This window comes from Procambarus clarkii, chromosome 8 (genome assembly GCF_040958095.1).
Source record: "Procambarus clarkii isolate CNS0578487 chromosome 8, FALCON_Pclarkii_2.0, whole genome shotgun sequence".
NCBI classification, from domain to species: domain Eukaryota; kingdom Metazoa; phylum Arthropoda; class Malacostraca; order Decapoda; family Cambaridae; genus Procambarus; species Procambarus clarkii.
In genome coordinates, this window is record NC_091157.1 from 14,289,565 (window position 1) to 14,312,434 (window position 22,870).

General features: G+C 46.6%; 2 protein-coding genes across 2 annotated transcripts in view; one reads left to right on the forward strand and one right to left on the reverse strand.

Annotated features, from left to right (window-relative positions):
• LOC123759576 (uncharacterized) overlaps window positions 1–20,261 on the reverse strand; it is a 144,340-nt gene extending 124,079 nt beyond the window's left edge. Inside the window, exon 1 of the mRNA XM_069320899.1 lies at window positions 19,985–20,261. The gene's annotated coding sequence lies outside the window, so the exon portion shown is untranslated. The remainder of the gene's footprint in view (window positions 1–19,984) is intronic.
• LOC138359737 (hepatitis A virus cellular receptor 1-like) lies at window positions 1,301–12,524 on the forward strand. Its single transcript, XM_069319339.1, has 2 exons — window positions 1,301–2,069; window positions 12,442–12,524. Exons 1-2 carry the CDS (start codon window positions 1,301–1,303, stop codon window positions 12,522–12,524), a joined length of 852 nt encoding a protein of 283 aa, XP_069175440.1.
• Window positions 20,262–22,870: the final 2,609 nt, after the last annotated feature.

The window sequence follows — 22,870 nt, forward strand, 5'->3', positions numbered from 1 at the left end:
ACCACACTCCTGCCACGTACCACACTCCTGCCACGTACCACACTCCTGCCACGTACCACACACGTGACAAAGAGTCCAGTGTTGGAGCCGCACTCCCTGAAAGTGTGACGCTGAGCCCCTCTCCGAGAGTAGGAAGTGTACAAGGTGATCTCCTGATTAAGTATTAGGACTCTACGGATGTTGGGTTTGTTTGTCTGTAAAGGACGGACAACCAACAACGACAACATCGTAATAATATTACAACAATATCGTAATATTAAGCAGTCCTTACTGTTTGAGGCCCACCTCCAAAGAGAGGAAAGCATAGGAAAAAATCTCATAAGCAGTAATAGAAAAATACAGAAACGCCCGAGCGGTGTTACTAGTTATTACAAGACTTTTATATTTTGAATGTGTTTGGTGTTGGGATTTTGGTTTGGAGGTTTCAACAGGACATCGTGTCGTGATCTTTGCATTCGGGACTGGGAGATATTTATTTATTAATACAAAACAAGTGAGATACTAGTCATTTTATACTCTGTATTGTCTTCTTTTTTATACTAATGGGAAGTAGGCTGTCTCATTCGATCTTTTGCTCGATAAAGCCATCTTGAACTATAAACGTCAGGTTCAGATCAATCTTTAGTTGAGTACTAACAATCTCTCACAATTTAATTGGTCTTCACTAAAAATAATTTGAACAAATATGTTAATCTATAGCTAGGCAAAGACAGAATGAATGGGTATGAAATGGAATATTAATAGGGTCTTCTGCAGTTTTATATATGTGACATTATCAAAAGGAATTAGTGGATAAATGGGGAAGAAACAAGGGTAGTAATTGGGGGTATTTATTATACATTAGGTTTGACATGGGAAATAACAGTGTGAGCATTGTTCTATTTCCTTGCTTATTATGTATAGTCCTTCTGTAGTTTATTTCATTTCATAGCAATCGTTAATGATTGGTCAAACATGGGTGGAATTAAATATAGGAGATATTGTATGGTTCTTCCGATAGGCCTTCCGCAATTTAATTTCATAAGTTCTATAAGAAATCTTGAACCAGAAATGATCTTTGAAAATGGGATTTAATATTAAATCATTGAAAATGGGATTTAATATTTAATCATTGAAAATGGGATTAAATATGCAATAATTGAAAATGGGATTAACTATGTAATTATGGAAAACAGACTTATTGAGGATGATGAAGACTTGCTGACTGAAGACGTCTTAGAACGATAGTGAGAGCTGTACCCGTTTGCATCGCCGAGGATACTATATTTAGGGATGACAGAAGGGAGCCGTTTAATCCTCCATGGAAAAATATCAAGACCCCTACGAGGAGTCGTTATTGAGGTTTACAGGGGGAAAAAATGTAAGCCTCCTACGAGGTGCCGTTGGGAAAAGCAATAGAGCACCTCGTAGTGCGTTCTTCCACATCTTACCACACCTCTGCCACTTACCGCACCCCTGCCACACACCACTCCAACGCCACATTCCTGCCACATACTACATATACCCAACAACTATCACACTCCGGCCACATACCACACTCCTGCCACGTACCACACTCCTGCCACGTACCACACTCCTGCCACGTACCACACTCCTGCCACGTACCACACTCCTGCCACGTACCACACTCCTGCCACGTACCACACTCCTGCCACGTACCACACTCCTGCCACGTACCACACTCCTGCCACGTACCACACTCCTGCCTCGTACCACACTCCTGCCTCGTACCACACTCCTGCCACGTACCACACTCCTGCCACGTACCACACTCCTGCCACGTACCACACTCCTGCCACGTACCACACTCCTGCCACGTACCACACTCCTGCCACGTACCACACTCCTGCCACGTACCACACTCCTGCCACGTACCACACTCCTGCCACGTACCACACTCCTGCCACGTACCACACTCCTGCCACGTACCACACTCCTGCCACGTACCACACTCCTGCCTCGTACCACACTCCTGCCTCGTACCACACTCCTCCCTCGTACCACACTCCTGCCACGTACCACACTCCTGCCACGTACCACACTCCTGCCACGTACCACACTCCTGCCACGTACCACACTCCTGCCACATGCCACACCTCCCCGCCACATGCCACACCTCCCCGCCACATGCCACACCTCCCCGCCACATGCCACACCTCCCCGCCACATGCCACACCTCCCCGCCACATACCGCAGCCCCCCACCACATACCGCAGCCCCCCCACCACATACCGCAGGCCCCCCACCACATACCGCAGCCCCCCCACCACATACCGCAGCCCCCCCCACCACATACCGCAGCCCCCCCACCACATACCGCAGCCCCCCCACCACATACCGCAGCCCCCACCACATACCGCAGCCCCCCCACCACATACCGCAGCCCCCCCACCACATACCGCAGCCCCCCACACCACATACCGCAGCCCCCCCACCACATACCGCAGCCCCCCCACCACATACCGCAGCCCCCCCACCACATACCGCAGCCCCCCACCACATACCGCAGCCCCCCACCACATACCGCAGCCCCCCACCACATACCCCCCACCACATACCGCAGCCCCCCCACCACATACCGCAGCCCCCCACCACATACCGCAGCCCTCCACCACATACCCCCCACCACATACCGCAGCCCCCCCACCACATACCGCAGCCCCCCACCACATACCGCAGCCCCCCACCACATACCGCAGCCCCCCCACCACATACCGCAGCCCCCCCACCACATACCGCAGCCCCCCACCACATACCGCAGCCCCCCACCACATACCGCAGCCCCCCACCACATACCGCAGCCCCCCCACCACATACCGCAGCCCCCCACCACATACCGCAGCCCCCCCACCACATACCGCAGCCCCCCCACCACATACCGCAGCCCCCCTACCACATACCACAGCCCCCCACCACATACCGCAGCCCCCCACCACATACCGCAGCCCCCCACTACATACCACAGCCCCCCCACCACATACCACATCCCCGCAACATACCACACAGGCACCACATACCACACCACTACCACATCACCACCACATGCCACATCCCCGCAACATACCACACCACCACCACATACCACACCACTACCACATCACCACCACATGCCACATCCCCGCAACATACCACACCACCACCACATACCACAGCCCCCCCACCACATACCACATCACCACCACATGCCACATCCCCGCAACATACCACACCACCACATGCCACATCCCCGCAACATACCACACCACCACCACATACCACACCACTACCACATCACCACCACATGCCACATCCCCGCAACATACCACACAGGCACTGGTCTTCGTGCAGTCGCAGCCACATCATAAACACGCTCCCTGACTCACATTAATTGTGGTGGTAACAGAGGTTATTGTGCTCTGTGGTGTGTGGTGGTTGTGGTGTGTTGTCGTGTGTGGTGTTGGTGTGTGCTCTGTGGTGTGTTGTGGTGTGTGCTCTGTGGTGTGTGGTGGTTGTGGTGTGTTGTCGTGTGTGGTGTTGGTGTGTGCTCTGTGGTGTGTGGTGTGTTGTCGTGTGTGGTGTTGGTGTGTGCTCTGTGGTGTGTGGTGGTTGTGGTGTGTTGTCGTGTGTGGTGTTGGTGTGTGCTCTGTGGTGTGTGGTGTGTTGTCGTGTGTGGTGTTGGTGTGTGCTCTGTGGTGTGTTGTGGTGTGTGCTCTGTGGTGATGGTGGTGTGTTGTCGTGTGTGGTGTTGGTGTGTGCTCTGTGGTGTGTGCTCTGTGGTTTGTGCTCTGTGGTGTGTTGTCGTGTGTGGTGTTGGTGTGTGCTCTGTGGTTTGTGCTCTGTGGTGTGTTGTCGTGTGTGGTATTGGTGTGTGCTCTGAGGTGTGTGGTGGTGGTTTGTGCTCTGTGGTGTGTGGTGGTGTGTGCTTTGTGGTGTGTGGTGGTGTGTGCTCTGTGGTGTGTGGTGGTTGTGGTGTGTGCTGTGGTGTGTGGTGGTTGTGGTGTGTGCTCTGTGGTGTGTGGTGGTTGTGGTGTGTGGTGGTTGTGGTGTGTGCTCTGTGGTGTGTGGTGGTTGTGGTGTGTGCTGTGGTGTGTGGTGGTTGTGGTGTGTGCTCTGTGGTGTGTGGTGTGTGCTCTGTGGTGTGTGGTTTGTGCTCTGTGGTCTGTGGTTTGTGCTCTGTGGTCTGTGCTCTGTGGTGTGTGCTCTGTGGTGTGCGCTCTGTGTTCACCTAGTTGTGATTGCTGGGGTTGAGCTATGGCTCTTTGGGCCCGCCTCTCAATTGTCAACCGATCAACTGTTATTTTTTTTTTAACACAAATGCACACCCCCAGGAAGCAGCCCGTAGCAGCTGTCTAACTCCCAGGTACTTATATACTGCTAGGTGAAGAGGGGTATCAGGATGAAATAAACTCTGCCCATTTGTTTCCGCTTTCACGGGGGATCGATCCCCGGACCCTAGGATTACGTATGACGAGCGCTGTCCACTCAGCTGTCAGGCCTTCTGATGTGTGGTGGTGGAGTCGTGTGCTCTGTGCTATGTGGTGGTGTGTTATATATTTTTTTTTAATATTTTCTACCACAGACGTGGCCACATATTTACAATGCTCACCAGAAAATATACATTTTCGTCTGTCCTCCATGGACAGTGTTAGAGTTCTGTATAATATAAACATATAATTCAGTGATTTATTGAACAATCAACCACAGAAAGTGATTGTGGTGCTTTTAAAATTTTAAGCTAACCTACAATCATAAATGCACAGATTTACGTCTGTTGCGCATAAAGTGTTCGAGGGGTCTTTTTACATAGTGTCATTCATGTGCAGTTACAAAGGAGAAATGCAATTCTGACCAGCTTCCACATATCCTGAATACAAATACACATACAAGTACATATATACACACATACCCACATATATATGTGAATATGTGAAGGTATGGATACATACCTACGGATATGTGTATCCATATCTTGTGGATACGGATCATACGGATATGTGTATCCATATCTTGGATATGTGTATCCACATCCAAGGGATCCTACCTTGGATATGGATACACATATCCAAGGGAGGAATCGAGGACTAAAGACAAAGCTGCAGTGGCAGGGATATTAAAGGAGATAGGAATGGAAGGGACTGAATGAGACATAGAAGAGTTTTTCCGGATTGGCCAGTACAACAGAGACAAAAAAAAGATTGATCAAGGTAATGTTCAAGAGCGAGGTCATCAAAGAGGACATCCTAGTAAAGAAGAGCAAACTGACGTATGCAAGGAACTACAAAGAGGTATATGTTCAGAGGGACATGGCCAGGGATCAGAGGGAAAAAGACTAAATTACCGAAGAGGAAAATATGACGAGATGAGGAACTTCCTCAGGGGAATACCATGGGAAACAGAACTTAGAGACAAGAATGTGCAGGACATGATGGATTTTGTCATCCAGAAGTGCCAGAAAGCTGCAGATAGGTTTATCCCCGTCCAAAAGGAGAAAAACGAAAAACAACAGAAAAACCCATGCTTCAACCAGGAATGTTAGGTAGCGAAGTAACTGATTAAAAGAACATGGAGAAACTACAGAAATAACAGAACACCGGAAAGCAGGGAGAGATACCAGAGGGGCCAGAAATGAGTACCTCAGAGTGAGGAGGGAAGCAGAGAGACAGTTTGAAAATGACATAGCGAGTAAAGCCAAGACCCAACCAAAGCTGCTCCACAGCCACATCAGGAGGAAAACAGCAGTGAAGGAACAAGTGATGAAACTGCAAAAAGGGGAGAACAGATACACAGAGAATGACAAGGAGGTGTGTGAAGAACTCAACAAGAGATTCCAGGAGGTCTTCAATAGAACGAGAAGAAGCCCTTGCACTAAATGAGGAGGAGGCAAACTAAGCAACCTTGGAGGAATTTGATCTCACCAGTGATGAGGTCAAAAGGGGTCTGCTGGAGCTGGATGTGACAAAGGCTGTTGGGCCTGACAGAATCTCACCATGGATACTAAAGGAAGGTGCAGAAGTACTAAGTGTTCCACTCTCTATGGTGTATAACAAGTCACAGGAAACAGGAGACTTGCCAGAAAGTTGGAAGACAGCTAACGTAGTCCCAATATAAAAGAAGGGTGACAGGCAAGAGGCACTGAACTACAGGCCAGTTTCCCTAACTTCTATACCATGCAAGGTGATGGAAAAGATCGTGAGGAAAAGGCTCGTAGAGCACCTGGAGGGAAATAACTTTGTAACGCACCACCAACATGGGTTCAGGGATGGTAAATCGTGCCTCACAGGATTAATACAATTCTATGACCAGGCAACAAAAATTAGGCAGGAAAGAAAAGGGTGGGCCGACTGCATTTTCCTGGACTGCCAGAAAGCCTTTGATACAGTACCCCATAAAAGGCTGTTACAAAAGTTGGAGCAACAGGCAAGAGTAAAAGGGAAGGTGCTCCAGTGGATAAGGGAATACTTAAGCAACAGGAAACAGTGAGTAACTGTGAGGGGGGAGACATCAGAGTGGCGAGATGTCACCACCGGAGTCCCACAGGGCTTAGTACTTGGATCCATCCTGTTTCTAATATATGTAAACGATCTTCCGGTGGGTATAGACTCGTTTCTCTCAATGTTTGCTGATGATGCAAAAATTATGAGAAGAATCAAGACGGATGAAGATAGACAGAGACTACAGGATGACCTGGACAAACTGGAGGAATGGTCTAGAAAATGGCTGCTGAAGTTCAACTCAGGAAAGTGTAAGGTAATGAAATTAGGCGAAGGGAGCAGGAGGCTGAGCACAACGTATCATCTGGGAGGTGAAATCCTTCAAGAGTCAAATAGAAAGAAAGATCTGGGGGTTGATATCACACCGAACCTGTCCCCAGAGGCCCACATCAAAAGAATATCATCAGCGGCATATGCTAGACTGGCCAACATAAGAACTGCCTTTAGAAACTTGTGTAAGGAATCATTCAGGATCCTGTATACCACTTATGTAAGACCAATCCTGGAGTATGCAGCTCCAGCCTGGAGTCCATACCTAGTTAAACACAAGACAAAGTTAGAGAAGATACAGCGGTATGCCACCAGGCTCGTCCCGGAACTGAGAGGTATGAGCTACGAGGAAAGGCTAAAGGAGCTGAATCTCACATCCCTGGAAAACAGAAGAGTAAGAGGAGACATAAAAACCACCTACAAAATTCTCAGGGGAATTGACAGGGTGGACAAAGACAAACTCTTCAGCACGGGTGGGACACGAACAAGGGGACACAGGTGGAAACTTAGTACCCAGATGAGCCACAGAGATGTTAGAAAGAATTTTTTCAGTGTCAGAGTAGTTAATAAATGGAATGCACTAGGAAGTGATCTGGAGGAGGCAGACTCCATACACAGTTTCAAATGTAGATATGATAGAGCCCAGTAGGCTCAGGAATCTGTGCACCAGTTGATTGACAGTTGAGAGGCGGGACCAAAGAGCCAAAGCTCAACCCCCGCAAGCACAATTAGGTGACTACAATTAGGTGAGCATATACATACACATGTCTCTCCTACTTTGACAGGGTAAGATAGCTTCTATAGAAACTAGTGTCATATTAAACACTTAACCACTGAAGGTGATTAAGATGCTTTTACAAACTCAGGTTATAGGTACATGCATTGTATAGCAGATGTACTGCATATTGTATAGGTACAAAACATTGTATAACAGATGTATTACATAGTCAATCTTGGGTACAAGTCCAATATATCAAGTGTTCCAATATTCATATAGTAGTTACAGAGTTCAGCATACCTTAGCCCAGGAGGACGAAAGTCAGTCAGTATGGGACATTCTACAACATAATGTTCAAGTGAGTGCATGTTTTCTCTTTCACAAAGTTGACACATTGTGTACTCGACATTTGGGTTTTGAGAAAGCTGCCAGATACGTCTATATCCCAGGCGTATTCTGGCCACTATAACATCACATTGCCGAGTTTTTGCTCTATTAGTCCCCATATGTGAATGTCTCCTCACGATATCTATCATAATGTTGAATGATACAACTTTGAGGTCTGTGAATCTGTTAGGTCGGTGAGATTTTCATTAGATATTTGTTTAATTATTCTCTTTGTCACTGCTAATGAAACACCCATATCAATTTCTATTACTGGTTTTCTACTGCTATGTGATGTGTGGTGGTTTGTGCTCTGTGGTGTTGTGTGGTGGTGTGTGCTCTATGGTGGGTGATAGTGGGGGTGGGTGGTGTGTGTTCTGTGGTGGTGGGGGTGATTGTGTACTAACATAATTGTACTCGCCTAATTGTGCTTGTGGGGGTTGAGCTCTGGCTCTTTGGTCCCGCCTCTCAACCGTCAATCAACATGTGCACAGGTTCCTGAGCCTATCGGGCTCAGGATTCCTGAGCCTATCTATTATATCTACACTTGAAACTGTGTATGGAGTCAGCCTCCACCACATCACTTCCTAATGCATTCCATTTGTCAACCACTCTGACACTAAAAAAGTTCTTTCTAATATCTCTGTGGCTCATTTGGGCACTCAGTTTCCACCTGTGTCCCCTAGTGCGTGTGCCCCTTGTGTTAAATAGTCTGTCTTTATCTACCTTATCGATTCCCTTGAGAATCTTGAATGTGGTGATCATGTCCCCCTAACTCTTCTTTCTTCCAGCGAAGTGAGGTTTAATACACGTAGTCTCTCCTCGTAGCTCATACCTCTCAGCTCGGGTACTATTCTGGTGGCAAACCTTTGAACCTTTTCCATGATTGTTGATTGTTGCCGCCGAAGGCGGCGAGTTTATTGTGCACCCCATACTCATCCTGTGAGCGGTAGCGCAAAAGCATTACAGAGGGCACAAAAGGTCTTTATCAGACCTCATCTTAGATTATTACATAAACAATTTCTTCAATCCTTCACACCTTATAGATACAATGTCAGCTAGTTAGAGAAAGTGCTATTACAAGAGCTACATATTTACAGTAAGTCATCATACATTAATGGTAGGTCTTATCGCTAATACATAATAGTTTGGCCAATGGGGATATTACAGAGTCATAGGGGAGCTTCTGTTTATTATTAGTCCTCACAATACACTACTTGTTTCTGAATCTCATATGTCGTTCATCTACTGGAAGCAAAATGTGGGTACAGTGCAAGGATTTCAGGTAATTTATCCATGGTAATAAGATAGGTTGCTGCATACTCCAGGATTGGCCTGACATATGTCGTATACAAAGTTTTGAATGATTCCTTACACAAGTTTCTGAATGCCGTTCTTATGTTGGCAAGCCTGGCATATGCCGCTGATGTTATCCTCTTGATATGAGCTGCAGGGGACAGGTCTGGCGTGATATCAACCCCCCAAGACTTTTTCTCTCTCTGACTCTCGAAGAATTTCATCTCCCAGATGATACCTAATATCTGGCCTCCTGCTCCCTACACCTATCTTCATTATATTACATTTGCTTGGATTAAACTCTTGCAACCGTTTGTTCGACCATTCCTTCAGCTTGTCCAGGTCTTTTTGAAGCCTCAAGCAGGTCTCCTCTGTCTTAATCCTTCTCATAATTTTGGCTTCGTCAGCAAACAATGAGAGAAATGAATCTATACCCTCTGGTATACTGTGTGCTCTTTGGTGGGTGGTGGTGGTGGCGTGTACTCTGTGTTGTACTCCCCTAGTTGTGCTTGTGGGGGTTGAGCTTCGGCTCTTTGGTTCCGCCTCTCAATCGCCAATCAACTGGTGTACAGATTCCTGAGCTTCTCGAGCTCTATCATATCTACATTTAAAACTGCATACGGAGTCAACCTCCACCACATCACTGCCTAATGCATTCCAGTTATTAACTACTGATACTAAAAAATCTTTCCAGCGTCTTTATGGCTCATTTAAGCACTCATTTTCCATCTGTGTCCATTACTACGTGTGCCTATTGTGTTACTGTCTTTGTCCACCCTATCAATTCTTTTGAAAATCTAATATGTGGTGATCATGTCCCCCCAACTCTCCTGTCTTCCAGCGACGTGAGGTTTAATTCCCGTATTCTCTTCTCATAGTTGATGCTTCTCAGTTCGGGCACTAGTCTGGTGGCAAACCTCTGAACCTTCTCCAATTCAGTTTTATGCTTGACGAGATGTATGGACTCCATGCTGGAGCTGCATACTTCAGGATTGGTCTGATATACGTGGTATAGAAGGTTCTGAATGACTTCTTAGACAAGTTTCTAAAGACCGTTCTTATGTTGGCCAACCTGGCATATGCCACTGATGTTATCCTCTTGATGTGGGCTTCGGGAGACAGGTCTGGCGTAATATCATCCCCCAGGTTTTCTCTCTCTCTGATTCAAGAAGAATTTCATCACCCAAATAATACCAGGTATCTGGGCCACTGCTCCCTGCACCTTTCTTCATTACCTTACATTTGCTCGGGTTAAACTCTAACACCCTTTTTGTTGGACCATTCCTTCAGTTTGTCCAGATCTTCTTGAAGCCTCGTGCTGTCCTCCTTTGTCTTAATCCTTCTCATAATTTTGCCATCATCCGCAAACATTGAGAGGAATGAGTCTATACCCTCTGGAAGATCATTTACGTATATCAGAAACAGGATAGGTCTGAGTACAGAACCCTGTGGGACTCCACTTTTGACTTCACGCCAATCTGAGGTCTCACCCTTCACAGTAACGCTCTGCTTCCTATTGCTTAGGCACTCCCTTATCCACTGGAGTATCTTACCAGTTAATCTTGCCTGTTTCTCCAACTTATGGACCAGCCTCTTATGGAGAACTGTGTCAAAGGCTTTCCGAAAGTCCAAGAAAATGCAGTCTGCCCAGCCTTCTATTTCTTGCCAAATCTGTGTCACCTGATCGTAGAATTCTCTTATTCCTGGGAGGCAAGATTTATCATCCCTGAACCTATGTTGGTGGTTTGTCACAAAGTCTCTTCCTCCAGATGTGTTACTAGGTTTTTTCTCACGATCTTCTCCATCACCTTGCATAGTATACAAGTTAAGGACACTGGCCTGTAGTTCAGTGCCTCTTGTCTGTCACCCTTTTTGTATATTGGGACTACATTAGACGTCTTCCATATTTCTGGTAGGTCTCCTGTTTCCAGTGACCTACTATACTCTATGGAGAGTGGCAAGCAAAGTATTTTTGCACACTCTTTCAGTTCCCATGGTGAGATACCCTCCGGACCAACAGCCTTCACCTCGTTCTTTTGTGATGACCTTCTGGAACCTCTTGTTGAGTTCATCACACACATCTTTGTCATTCTCTGAGTACCTGTCCTTACCCATTTTAAGTTTCATCACCTATTCTTTCACTGTTGTTTTCCTTCTGATGTGACTGTGTAGTAGATTTGGTTAGTTCTTGGCTTTATTTTCTATATCATTTTCATACTGACTCTGCTTCACTTCTCACACCAAAGTCCATTACGGGCTCACCATAGCCCGTGCTACTAGGAACTTTTTGTTCCAGGTAGCGAATCTTAAACAACAACAACATCTTACACTAACATACTCATTTCTGGTTCTGTGGTATCTCTCTCTCTGCTTTCTGCTGTTGTGTTATTTCGTAAGTTCCTCCACGCCCTTTTGTTCCTTTCCTTTCCTTCCATACATGCCCTATTAAACCATGGATTCATCTTGTGCTTCTCACTTTTTTTTTCTTTTGGGCCGGGATAAACCAGTTTACTGCCTCATGACACTTTTGAGTGACATAGTCCATCATGTCTTGTACGATCTGAGTTCTGTGTCCCATGGTATTTCTCTTAAGAATTTTCTCAGGTGTGTGGTGGTGTGTCCTCTATAGTGTGTTGTGGTGCTGGGTGGTGGTATGTGCTGTCAGATGTGTGTGTGGTGGTGGTGTGTGTAGTGTTGTGTGCACTGTGGTGTGTGGTGATGGTGTGTTGTGGTGGTGGGTGGTGGTGTGTGCTGTCGGATGTATGTGTGGTGGTGTGTGCTGTCGGATGTGTGTGTGGTGGTGTGTGTAGTGTTGTGTGCTCTGTGGTGGGTGGTGGAGGTGCGTTGTGGTGGTGGATGGTGGTGTGTGTGGTGGTGATGGTGTGAGGGTGGTTTGTGTGGTGTGTGGTGTTGTGTGCTCTGTGAATTCCCTGCCGTGTGCAAGTACAGTGTGTTGGGAAAGCCTGTCGTCAGTGGTCTCGCGTAACGAGCGAAACCAGCTGCCTGACCACCACGAGGTCTGCTTGAATGTGCATGAGTAAATGAATAAGAGAGGTGACCATACCTGTAAGTACAAGATCTTTTGTTTTATTATTGTGTGTGTGTGTTGATCTGAGTGGTCAACCACAGTTCTCATACCTGACACAGGTACAGGTGGAGACCTAGACACCTGACAGTGTATCGTGTTTATCTGTGTGGTACCACGACATTACACTCGTCTGTGAATGTGAGTTTCACATACACCACACATTTAGTTACTGTGTGACAGTTATTGTGCATGATTATTGCCTGTCCTATTGACAGTGCCATTGTTGATCTATTGTGCATCATCATTACCCAAGTATCCTGTTGGAACTCCTGTGACCCTTTTGCACACCGGCAGTTAGTTTGCCGTGTTAATGATTGGTTTTCAATTGTGTTAAGTTAGGTGTTTCTCCACGAGGGGATCAGAATCGATTAGTCAGACGTCAAGAGTCTCGCTAATGCAACCACAGCCTTTCTGACGCTAATCTAAAGTAAATCAAGCACCCATTGTATTACTGGTTAAGCTTGTAAATAAACTACTGTTAAGCTTTATGCGGTGTTTCCGTTGAACCACTTTTGAATACTGCCAACTATTTTACTTAAGCCTTCAGCTCCAGGTGTCTTCAACACCGAATTGCCTATTATTCACTAAACTATAACTGTGATGAGCTCTGGCTCTTTGGTCCCGGCTCTCAACCGTTAATCAACTGGTGTACAGGTTCCTGAGCCTACTGGGCTCTATCATATCTACATTTGAAACTGAGCATGGAGTCTGCTTCAATCACATCACTGCCTAATGCATTCCATTTGTCAACCACTCTGACACTAAAAAAATCTTTCTAATATCTCTGTGGCTCATTTGAGCACTCAATTTCCACCTGTGTCCCCTAGTGCGTGTGCCCATTGTGTTAAACAGCCTGTCTTTATCTACCCTGTCAATTCCTCAACCCGTGTGTGAAGGGTTGTGTGTGGTTTGGGATGGGTTGCGTGGTGTGGTTTGTGGTGTGTATGGGTGTTTGGTGTGTGAGGGTGATGGATGGTTTGTGGTGTGAGAAAGTGAACGGAGATGAGTGTTGTGTGTGGTGTGGTGTGTGTAGTTTTCCCAGGTGAAGACAGTTATGGAGATTGACAATCTCCTCCTTGAGAAGCTGTTCTAGCTTCTCAGACATTTCAAATTCAGTCTTTAAATAAAACATATATTTTCTGAATGAGTGTGTCAGTCCAACACATGCTAGCCATGTGTTGGCTAGTTTTAGCGGACTCCATGGCGCAGTGGTAAGTCACTCGCTTGGCGTTTCGCAAGCGCTATGGATTGGGTTCGAATCCTGGCCGGAGAGGATTGACCAAGCGCCAATCCTTAACTCTAGCCTCTGTTCACCTAGCAGTGAATGGGTACCTGGTTGCTAAAGGATTCGGCGGGGATTTATTCCGGGGAAATTAGGATTAAGAACCTGCCCGAAACGCTAGGCGTGCTAGTGGCTTTACAAGAATGTAATGTAAAATGTAGCCTAGACAGCTTTTGAATGTTACTTGTCTATTTATGATAAATTTCTTCACCCAGCTGTAAATACTCCTCACACATCTGATGAATCGTCTCACTCTGATAATGATTCTCTCCAACACTGACGGCTCTCCCTCCGAACAAGGTAGTGTGGAGGAGAAGTGCTCCTGGACACCACCACTCGGGTGGAGGAGTAGTGCTCCTGGACACCACCACTCGGGTGGAGGAGTAGTGCTCCTGGACACCACCACTCGGGTGGAGGAGAAGTGCTCCTGGACACCACCACTCAGGTGGAGGAGAAGTGCTCCTGGACACCACCTGGGTTGCCATTGTTCCGTTTTATATCTTGGTTCATATATGTAACACCACATTAATCATCACATTTAGTATACACTTTCATCCACTGTTATATCTTCAGTCATATGACCTCTGTCTCTTCGCCTCCCAAAAGAATGTAAATTAAGGATTCATCAGATGGAAGGTTCCTAATGTTGGTACTAATTCTGTCAATGTTCTATATTCACCTAGTTGTATTCACCTAGTTGGGCTTAGGGGGGTTGAGCTCTCCTCTTTCGGCCCGCCTCTCAACTGTCCAATCAAATGTTATTAACTACCTTTTTTTTCGCACACATTGCAAAGCAGAAAGAAGCCCGTAGCAGCTGTCAAACTCCCAGGTACCTATTTACTGCTAAGTAACAGGAGCATCAGGGTGAAGGAAACTCTGCCCATTTGTTTTTCCGGCGGTGCCGGGGGGGATCGAACCCCGTTCCCGGTCAACGAGTCGAGGGCGCTGACCACTCGGCCACAACCACTATGTACTCCTTCAAGTGAATGTCTCTTCCATAGTACAGTGAACAAAAATGAACTGCCTATTCCAAACGGGGCATAACAAGACCAAGATAAAGCTGAAGAATAACACTAGAAGAACATGGAAATTATTTACCGGAAAAATATAAAGAAATGTGGATTGTATTTCACTGATAATTCACGGCAAAAATTAACGAGAAATAGTTAACATAGTTAACAAGGCAAATAGACAATACAATACACAGTTGACAACCAGTTTACAATAGAAATTCACGAGAAAAAAACTGAAATAATTGGGCGCATCCGATCCCTCGATCGTCGTCGCCTCAAAATCAACAACAAAAGAAGTAACTGCATACGCAGAAACGAAATTGTCAAGTATGATAATTAATGCAGTGTTCTCTCAGACTACGATATAATAAGGAATCAGTATAAAGGAAGAGGCAGAGAAAGAGTGGCCTTGGTGATCATAGAGGGCTGAAGTTTAGAGAAGATGCGATCATGGTGATACCAGGCTGTGAAGGTCTCAGACCGCATAATGGCACCATGACAATGGGAGTTCCAAAGTTAGTAGTAGTGATATGATGGAAACTCCCTTCACTAAATGACGGAAGGCTCAGACAGGAGTATAGCACGTCAATAACATATCTATAATAGAGCAACTTATGTCACCTGTAGTAGGTGATACCAATTAATAATCATGACAAACTCCAACCATTGTGAGATAAACTGAGAGAACAAAGATACGAAGCTAAATATTCGAAGTAGCAACACGAAACTTTGCAAGCTACAAGAATGAGAGGTAATAATGAGCCAGTAAGACTAGTTTTGATATTCACCCTGACGTGAATAAGTATGACATAAGGGAAACCAAATTGGACAAATTGAAGTAGGCTCAAATGGGACCGAGTGATTACTATGTACTGACATATGAATATCGGTGGACGTAGGAATATTCCACTCAAGGAAGGGGACTAGAATGCAGAATGAACATACCGAATGGAAAACTACAAAGAAATGAGAAAGTTTCCACTAGGAATTCCATGGAAACAATTGTTTCTCTGAGAAACAACTGTTTATATGCCATGATGAACTGCATGTCCCTGGAGAATCGGAAGGCGCTAGATAAGTATGTCCTCATCCAAAAATAAAAAGAAAATATGCAAAGCAGGAACCTATGGTTGAATCAGGGATGTTGAGGACGCAAAGTAACTAGGTACAAGGGCATGGAGAAACTAGAGGAGTAACAGAACAGGAGGGTAGACAAAGATACCAGAGGGCGAGGAATTAGTACCTCAGTTTATGAAGAGAAGCAGGAAGAAATTAAACAAAAAAATAAATGACATAGCAATCAAAACAAAGACCAATCCCAATAAACTTAATAGCCACGTCAGGAGGAAAACGGCAAAGGAAAGCAGAAAGGACAAGGACATGTCTGTGATTCTCAAAGAAAGATTCCAGGTCGTCACACTAGAGCAAGGAGACATGCGCGAACTGAGGGAGATGTTAAACCAAACCTGTGATGAGATTAGAAAGTATCTGCTAGAACTGGACAAACAAAAACAAATTTTCCAGATAAAATCTCACCATCGATGCTAAAAGATGAAGCAGAAGCCCAATTCTTAGTACTTTTAGTCACTGGAAATTGGAGATCTACTGGAAAGTTGAAAGACAGTCAATGTAGTCCCAGTATATAATCAGACATAGGAAACGCTGAACTACAGGTCAGTGTTCCTGACTTGCATACTATGTAAGGTGATGGAGAACATTGTGAGATGGAAGTAGAAGCACAACTGGAGAGAAGGACTTTGTAACACACCCCTAGCATGGATTCGGAGGTAGTACCTCTTGCATCACAAATATATACCATGACTAGGCATCAATCAGACATGGTAAAGAATGGGAATCAGACTGTATATTTTTATATTGTCAAATTGACTTTGACACCTTACTTCCTGAGACTAATGCACAAGTTGGAGAAGCAGTCAGCCATGACGAGGAAGATGTTCCAGCAGGTAACGGAGCCCCTTAAACAACACAACAAAAATGAGTTACTATGAAAAGATAACATAGTGTGGCGAGATGAAACCTGCTAACCCGTTCTCTTAACGTAAAAAACTCAACCTAACAGTTATCAGCGTTTCGAATGTAACCAATTAGAAAAAGTAACAGCTCACAAATATTCATGTTTTAGATAGGTTAGGTGGGTTGCTGGGGTTCGTACGTTTCTGGCTAGACTAAAACGTTAGATTTTTTACGGAGTGGCAAATCAAAAGAACGTGGTGCTCTAGTGGAGTCTCACTGGGTTCATTACTCAGACCTATCCTGTTTCTCAGCTATGTAAATGATCATTAAGGAACAGACTGATTCCTCTCAATGTTTGACGATGTTGCCATGATTATGAGGATGAGAAATAAGGTGGAAGATGTCTAGAGATAATAAGACGATCTGGAAAACTGAAACAATGGTCCAATAAATGGTTACTAGAGTTTTATTCGCCTAAGTGTAAAATAATGAGACCAGATGTAGAGCATAGAATGTCAAGTTGGAAATGCAGTCCTTCGAGATTCATATAGATAAAAAAGATAAAAATAAAAAAATATGCGAATTATCACATCTAAGCTGACTTCCGAAGCCAAAATTTAAGATATAATTAGTAGCATAAACTTGGTTAGCAAACGTAACTACTGCCTTTAGAAATATATCAAACGAATCATTAAGGACTTTGTACATCACATATGTCAGACCAGTTATAAAATATGCGGCTCCAGCTTGAGTGCTGTATGAAGTAAAACACACGACAAAGTTGAAGGAAATTCAGAGATATACCAGCAGACTAGTCCCAGAACGGAAAGCTATGAGTTACAAGGAAAATATACAGTTATTGAACCTCATAGCACTAGAAAACAGAAGAGTTAAGAGTTAAACAGAAGGGAGACACGATTACTACATACTAAATTACCAAAATATATGACTGAGCAGACAGACCATATAACACGGATGGTACTCTAACAAGGGGACACAGGTGGAAATCAAGCCATAGAGAAATTACAAATAATTTTTCTGTATCAGAATAATGAACAAATGGAATGCACTATGAAATACAGAGGGATGGTGGAGGCAGACTCAATACACAGTTCCTAACAGCTAACATAATTCACAGACAAAACAAAGGCAGCAAGAGGAACAGCTAACAGAAATCACAGACGAAACAAGGACACCAAGAGGAACAGCTATCATAATTCAGACAAAACAAGGACACCATGTAAACAGTTAACATAATTCACAGACAAAACAAAAGCACGTAAAGGAACAGTTTCTCTGACCACTGATAAAACACTCTCCAAAAGGAACAGAAAATGTATGTCACTCACAAAACAAAGGCACAAAGAGAAACAATTTATTCACTAGAAAACAAAGGCCGCGAGACAGGCAGATCTGCACCCGAGTCCGGCCAACCGAGCCACTCAAAGTGAAATCTTCCACGCGTGTTTGATTTCCTCTGGCGTGACTCCATGTCTTGTGATGATTTGCATGCTACCAGGTATTTCTTACTGCGGGCGGACAGCACGCGTGAAGATTGTGGCAGAGGCCATACTGTGGTGAAGCAGCACAAGGGAGCAACCCCCAGGGCTTGAAAAGTTTCTCTATGCCACGCCACCACTCGCACCCCCTTATCGAGCTTCGCCCACACGCACTCTCTTAAGCTGGACCCACACGCCCTCTTTTTAAGCTGGACCCACACGCCCTCTTTTTAAGCTGGACCCACACGCCCTCTTTTTAAGCTGGACCCACACGCCTTCTTTTTAAGCTGGACCCACACGCCCTCTTTTAAGCTGGACCCACACGCCCTCTTTTAAGCGTGGACCCACAGGACGCCCTCTTTTAAGCCAGACCCACAGGACGCCCTCTTTTAAGCGTGACCCACACGCCGCCCTCTTTTAAGCGTGACCCTCACGACGCCCTCTTTTAAGCGTGACCCTCACGACGTCCTCTTTTAAGCGTGACCCTCACGATGCCCTCTTTTAAGCGTGACCCTCACGACGTCCTCTTTAAACTTGACCTATATACATTTGACACCTAGCCCACACTCCCTCAACAAGCTTGACTCGCACGGTATCATCAAGCGTGATCCACCGGTCGGCCTCCTTGTCAAGCTTGACTCTCACGCCCTGCCCCCATGTCAAACTTGACCCACTCACCATGCACTGGAACAAGCTTCACCTACAAGCTTGCATCAAAGCACAAAGTACTCAACTCCTTCATCCCTGGGCACTAAAGCTACACACTGCCCTTCCCTGGGCACTAAAGCTACACACTGCCCTTCCCTGGGCACTAAAGCTACATACTGCCCTTCGCTGGGCACTAAAGCTACACACTGCCCTTTCCTAGGCAAGAAAGCTACACACTGCCCTCTCCTGGGCACTAAGAGCTATACACTGCCCTTTGCTTGGCACTAAGAGCTCCACACTGCTCTCCCCACTTCATATACTGCTCACATTAAGAGCAGAGACGTATTATTTACCATGAAACAAATGGGAGCAGTTCCCACTTCACTGGAATACTGAAGACTTCAGCGAGACATGATTGCAACATACACATCCCCACACAATTTAACACCAACGCTATTTACGAAACGTGGTTAACGAACGTGCGGATCAGAGGTACAAAGTAACCAAATGAGGCCCCAGGGACATTAGAAAACAATTGTGTGTCAGAGTTGTGAACAGGTGGAATGGGTTAAAAAGATAAATTGATCAGGCAGACAACGTACATAGTTTCTAAGGTAATGATGACAGCTAAATATGTATTACACCCTAGAGGCATGACCAATGAGCTGAAGGTCGACCCCTGTTATCCCAATTACGAGAGGTCGGTTGTCCTTCACGGTGTAGTGTGTTCAGAGGAGGACTGGTGTTAATTTTATGCATAATATTGAACATGGTCAGCAAGGGTGCGTCAGGTTACTTTAACTAAAACGTTATGTATCGGATCCAAGCTCACCTTTGCTTGCTAGTGTTTCCTCACCACACACCATACTTTCTCACTATACCATGGCCAGCAAGTGTCTCACCATACACCATACTTTCTCACTATACCATGGCCAGCTAGTGTCTCACTATACACCATACTTTCTCACAATACTAGTTTAACTGTTAAGCCATTGTCTCTCAGTATACATACATATGGCTCACTAGATAGGGAGCCATAAATTTTCACCATACAAGATATTGTCACTATACCTAAGAATCATTGTTTAGCTAGTGTTTGTCACCATACTCCATGCTCTCACTATACCCATGGTTCACTGCACAGCTTGAACCTGTCACCGTAGACAATACTCCCTCACTACAACCAAGGATACCAGCTTGTCACCATACACAAGACACCATCGAGCGAACGCTCACTATCATAATATCCAAGGTATAATCACCATTGTTTCTGAACATTCTCTCTCTCTCACACACTATATCTCAGCAACGTAGAAGTCTACAAGAACAGAATGAGAGCTACCTAGAAGAGCGAAGGGAAGCGTGTAGGGAAGGTTGCGTCACGCTGGAGAGTCCCATGTCACACCGTGATGCTATGCCACACCAGCGTGATGCTATGCCACACCAGCGTGATGCTATGCCACACCAGCGTGATGCTATGCCACACCAGCGTGATGCTATGCCACACCAGCGTGATGCTATGCCACACCAGCGTGATGCTATGCCACACCAGCGTGAAGCTATGCCACTCAGTGCCGGGGTGTGGAGTCCGGGGCGCAGCAGGCAGCGAGGGACCCGCCCGCGGCAGTGCGGCTGTTGTCACTGAGTCTGGTGTTGTCAGCAGGCGTTGTGTTGCGCTGCCTGCGTGGGCAGGACCCTCACCCCTCCCTCCTCACCACTCGTGGTCCACACCCCCCTCCCTCCTCACCACTCGTGGTCCACACCCCCCTCCCTCCTCACCACTCGTGGTCCACACCCCCCTCCCTCCTCACCACTCGTGGTCCACACCCCCCTCCCTCCTCACCACTCGTGGTCCACACCCCCCTCCCTCCTCACCACTCGTGGTCCACACCCCCCTCCTTCCTCACCACTCGTGGTCCACACCCCCCTCCCTCCTCGCCCCACGTGGTCCACACACCCCCTCTCTCCTCGCCCCCACGTGGTCCACACCCCTCCCACTTTGTGACCCTCGCCACTCATGGTCCTCACCCTTCATGTTCCACACCCGTCATTGCCCTCGTTATCTCTCATGGCCCTCACCACTCATGGCCCTCGCCACTCATGGCCCTCACCTCTCATGGCCCTCACTTCTCATGGCCCTTACCTCTCATGGCCCTCATGACTCTCAACCCACACCTATCATGGCCCTCACCCTTCATGTCACAAACCCGTCATTGCCCTAGTCATCACTTCTCATGGCCCTCACACCCCATGGCCATCACGCCTCATGGTCTTCACCACAAATGGACCTCACTACTCATGGCTTTCACACATCATGGCCCTAATCTCTCAAGGTCTTCACTCCTCATGACACTCATATGTCACGGCAAGCACCCGCCATGGCTCTCACCCATTATGGCCCTCACACCTCGTGGCCCTCACACCTCGTGGCCCTCACACCTCGTGGCCCTCACACCTCGTGGCCCTCAAACCTCGTGGCCCTCACACCTCGTGGCCCTCAAACCTCGTGGCCCTCAAACCTCGTGGCCCTCACACCTCGTGGCCCTCACACCTCGTGGCCCTCACACCTCGTGGCCCTCACACCTCGTGGCCCTCACACCTCGTGGCCCTCACACCTCGTGGCCCTCACACCTCGTGGCCCTCACACCTCGTGGCCCTCACACCTCGTGGCCCTCACACCTCGTGGCCCTCACACCTCGTGGCCCTCACACCTCGTGGCCCTCACATCTCGTGGCCCTCACACTGGCCACCCCGTCCCACCACTCTCCTCACATAAACGATCAGCGCCCCACAGGTTGGTCCTGCCTGTTGTCCCAACCCTCTATGCTGAGCACCGTCCTCCGTCAGATACCAATAACAATCATTAACACCCTTTACACACTTTCTGGCACCACTAGATACAATCAACAATCTTTTCCGAACCCTTAACGCCATTAACTTACATCGACAATCCCTATAGAACTCCTGAGACAATTGTTAACATCGTCCTCATTATTATTAAATTGTTAACATTATTCTTCACAATATTTCACTGTCGCGAATATTCTTTTTGTACAGGCGAAGCAGATTTAAAAAATTATATTGTGATGGAGCTGCTTTGTAAAACGTGTGTGTTGTTGAGCTGTGTAATGCCTTAATTATCGGACATTATCCTAGGTAACAAAGAACACTCAGGGTGTGGTCCACTGTGTGTGTGAGGCCCACTGTGTGTGTGGTCCACTGTGTGTGTGGTCCACTGTGTGTGTGGTCCACTGTGTGTGTGGCCCACTGTGTGTGTGGTCCACTGTGTGTGTGGCCCACTGTGTGTGTGGCCCACTGTGTGTGTGGTCCACTGTGTGTGTGGCCCACTGTGTGTGTGGTCCACTGTGTGTGTGGCCCACTGTGTGTGTGGCCCACTGTGTGTGTGGTCCACTGTGTGTGTGGTCCACTGTGTGTGTGTGGCCCACTGTGTGTGTGGTCCACTGTGTGTGTGTGGTCCACTGTGTGTGTGTGGTCCACTGTGTGTGTGGTCCACTGTGTGTGTGTGGTCCACTGTGTGTGTGTGGTCCACTGTATGTGTGGCCCACTGTGTGTGTAGTCCACTGTGTGTGTGTGGTCCACTGTGTGTGTGTGTGGTCCACTGTGTGTGTGTGGCCCACTGTGTGTGTGTGGCCCACTGTGTGTGTGTGGCCCACTGTGTGTGTGGTCCACTGTGTGTGTGTGGTCCACTGTATGTGTGTGGTCCACTGTATGTGTAGTCCACTGTGTGTGTAGTCCACTGTGTGTGTGTGGTCCACTGTGTGTGTGTGGTCCACTGTGTGTGTGTGGTCCACTGTGTGTGTGTGGCCCACTGTGTGTGTGGTCCACTGTGTGTGTGGTCCACTGTGTGTGTGTGGTCCACTGTATGTGTGTGGTCCACTGTGTGTGGCCCACTGTGTGTATGACCCATGATAGGTGGGGGAGATTTGGGGAAGTAACCCACTACCTTCTCGACCTATAATGGGTGGTGTGACGCATAATGGTAGATTAGATGCAAGGTGAATATCACTGAACAGAAGAAATCCGTTGGATATGGCCGACAAAGTTGAGAATTACACAAAGTGCGACGAATCACCGAACACTACTAATTTTCTTTAGTTTGTCCCACCAAAAATGTGGCATCGAAAGAAAACAGAAAATATCCACTAAATAATCATTGTAATTTTAATATTTCCTCAGCAGCATGATATCAGATTTGTTGAGCGATTAT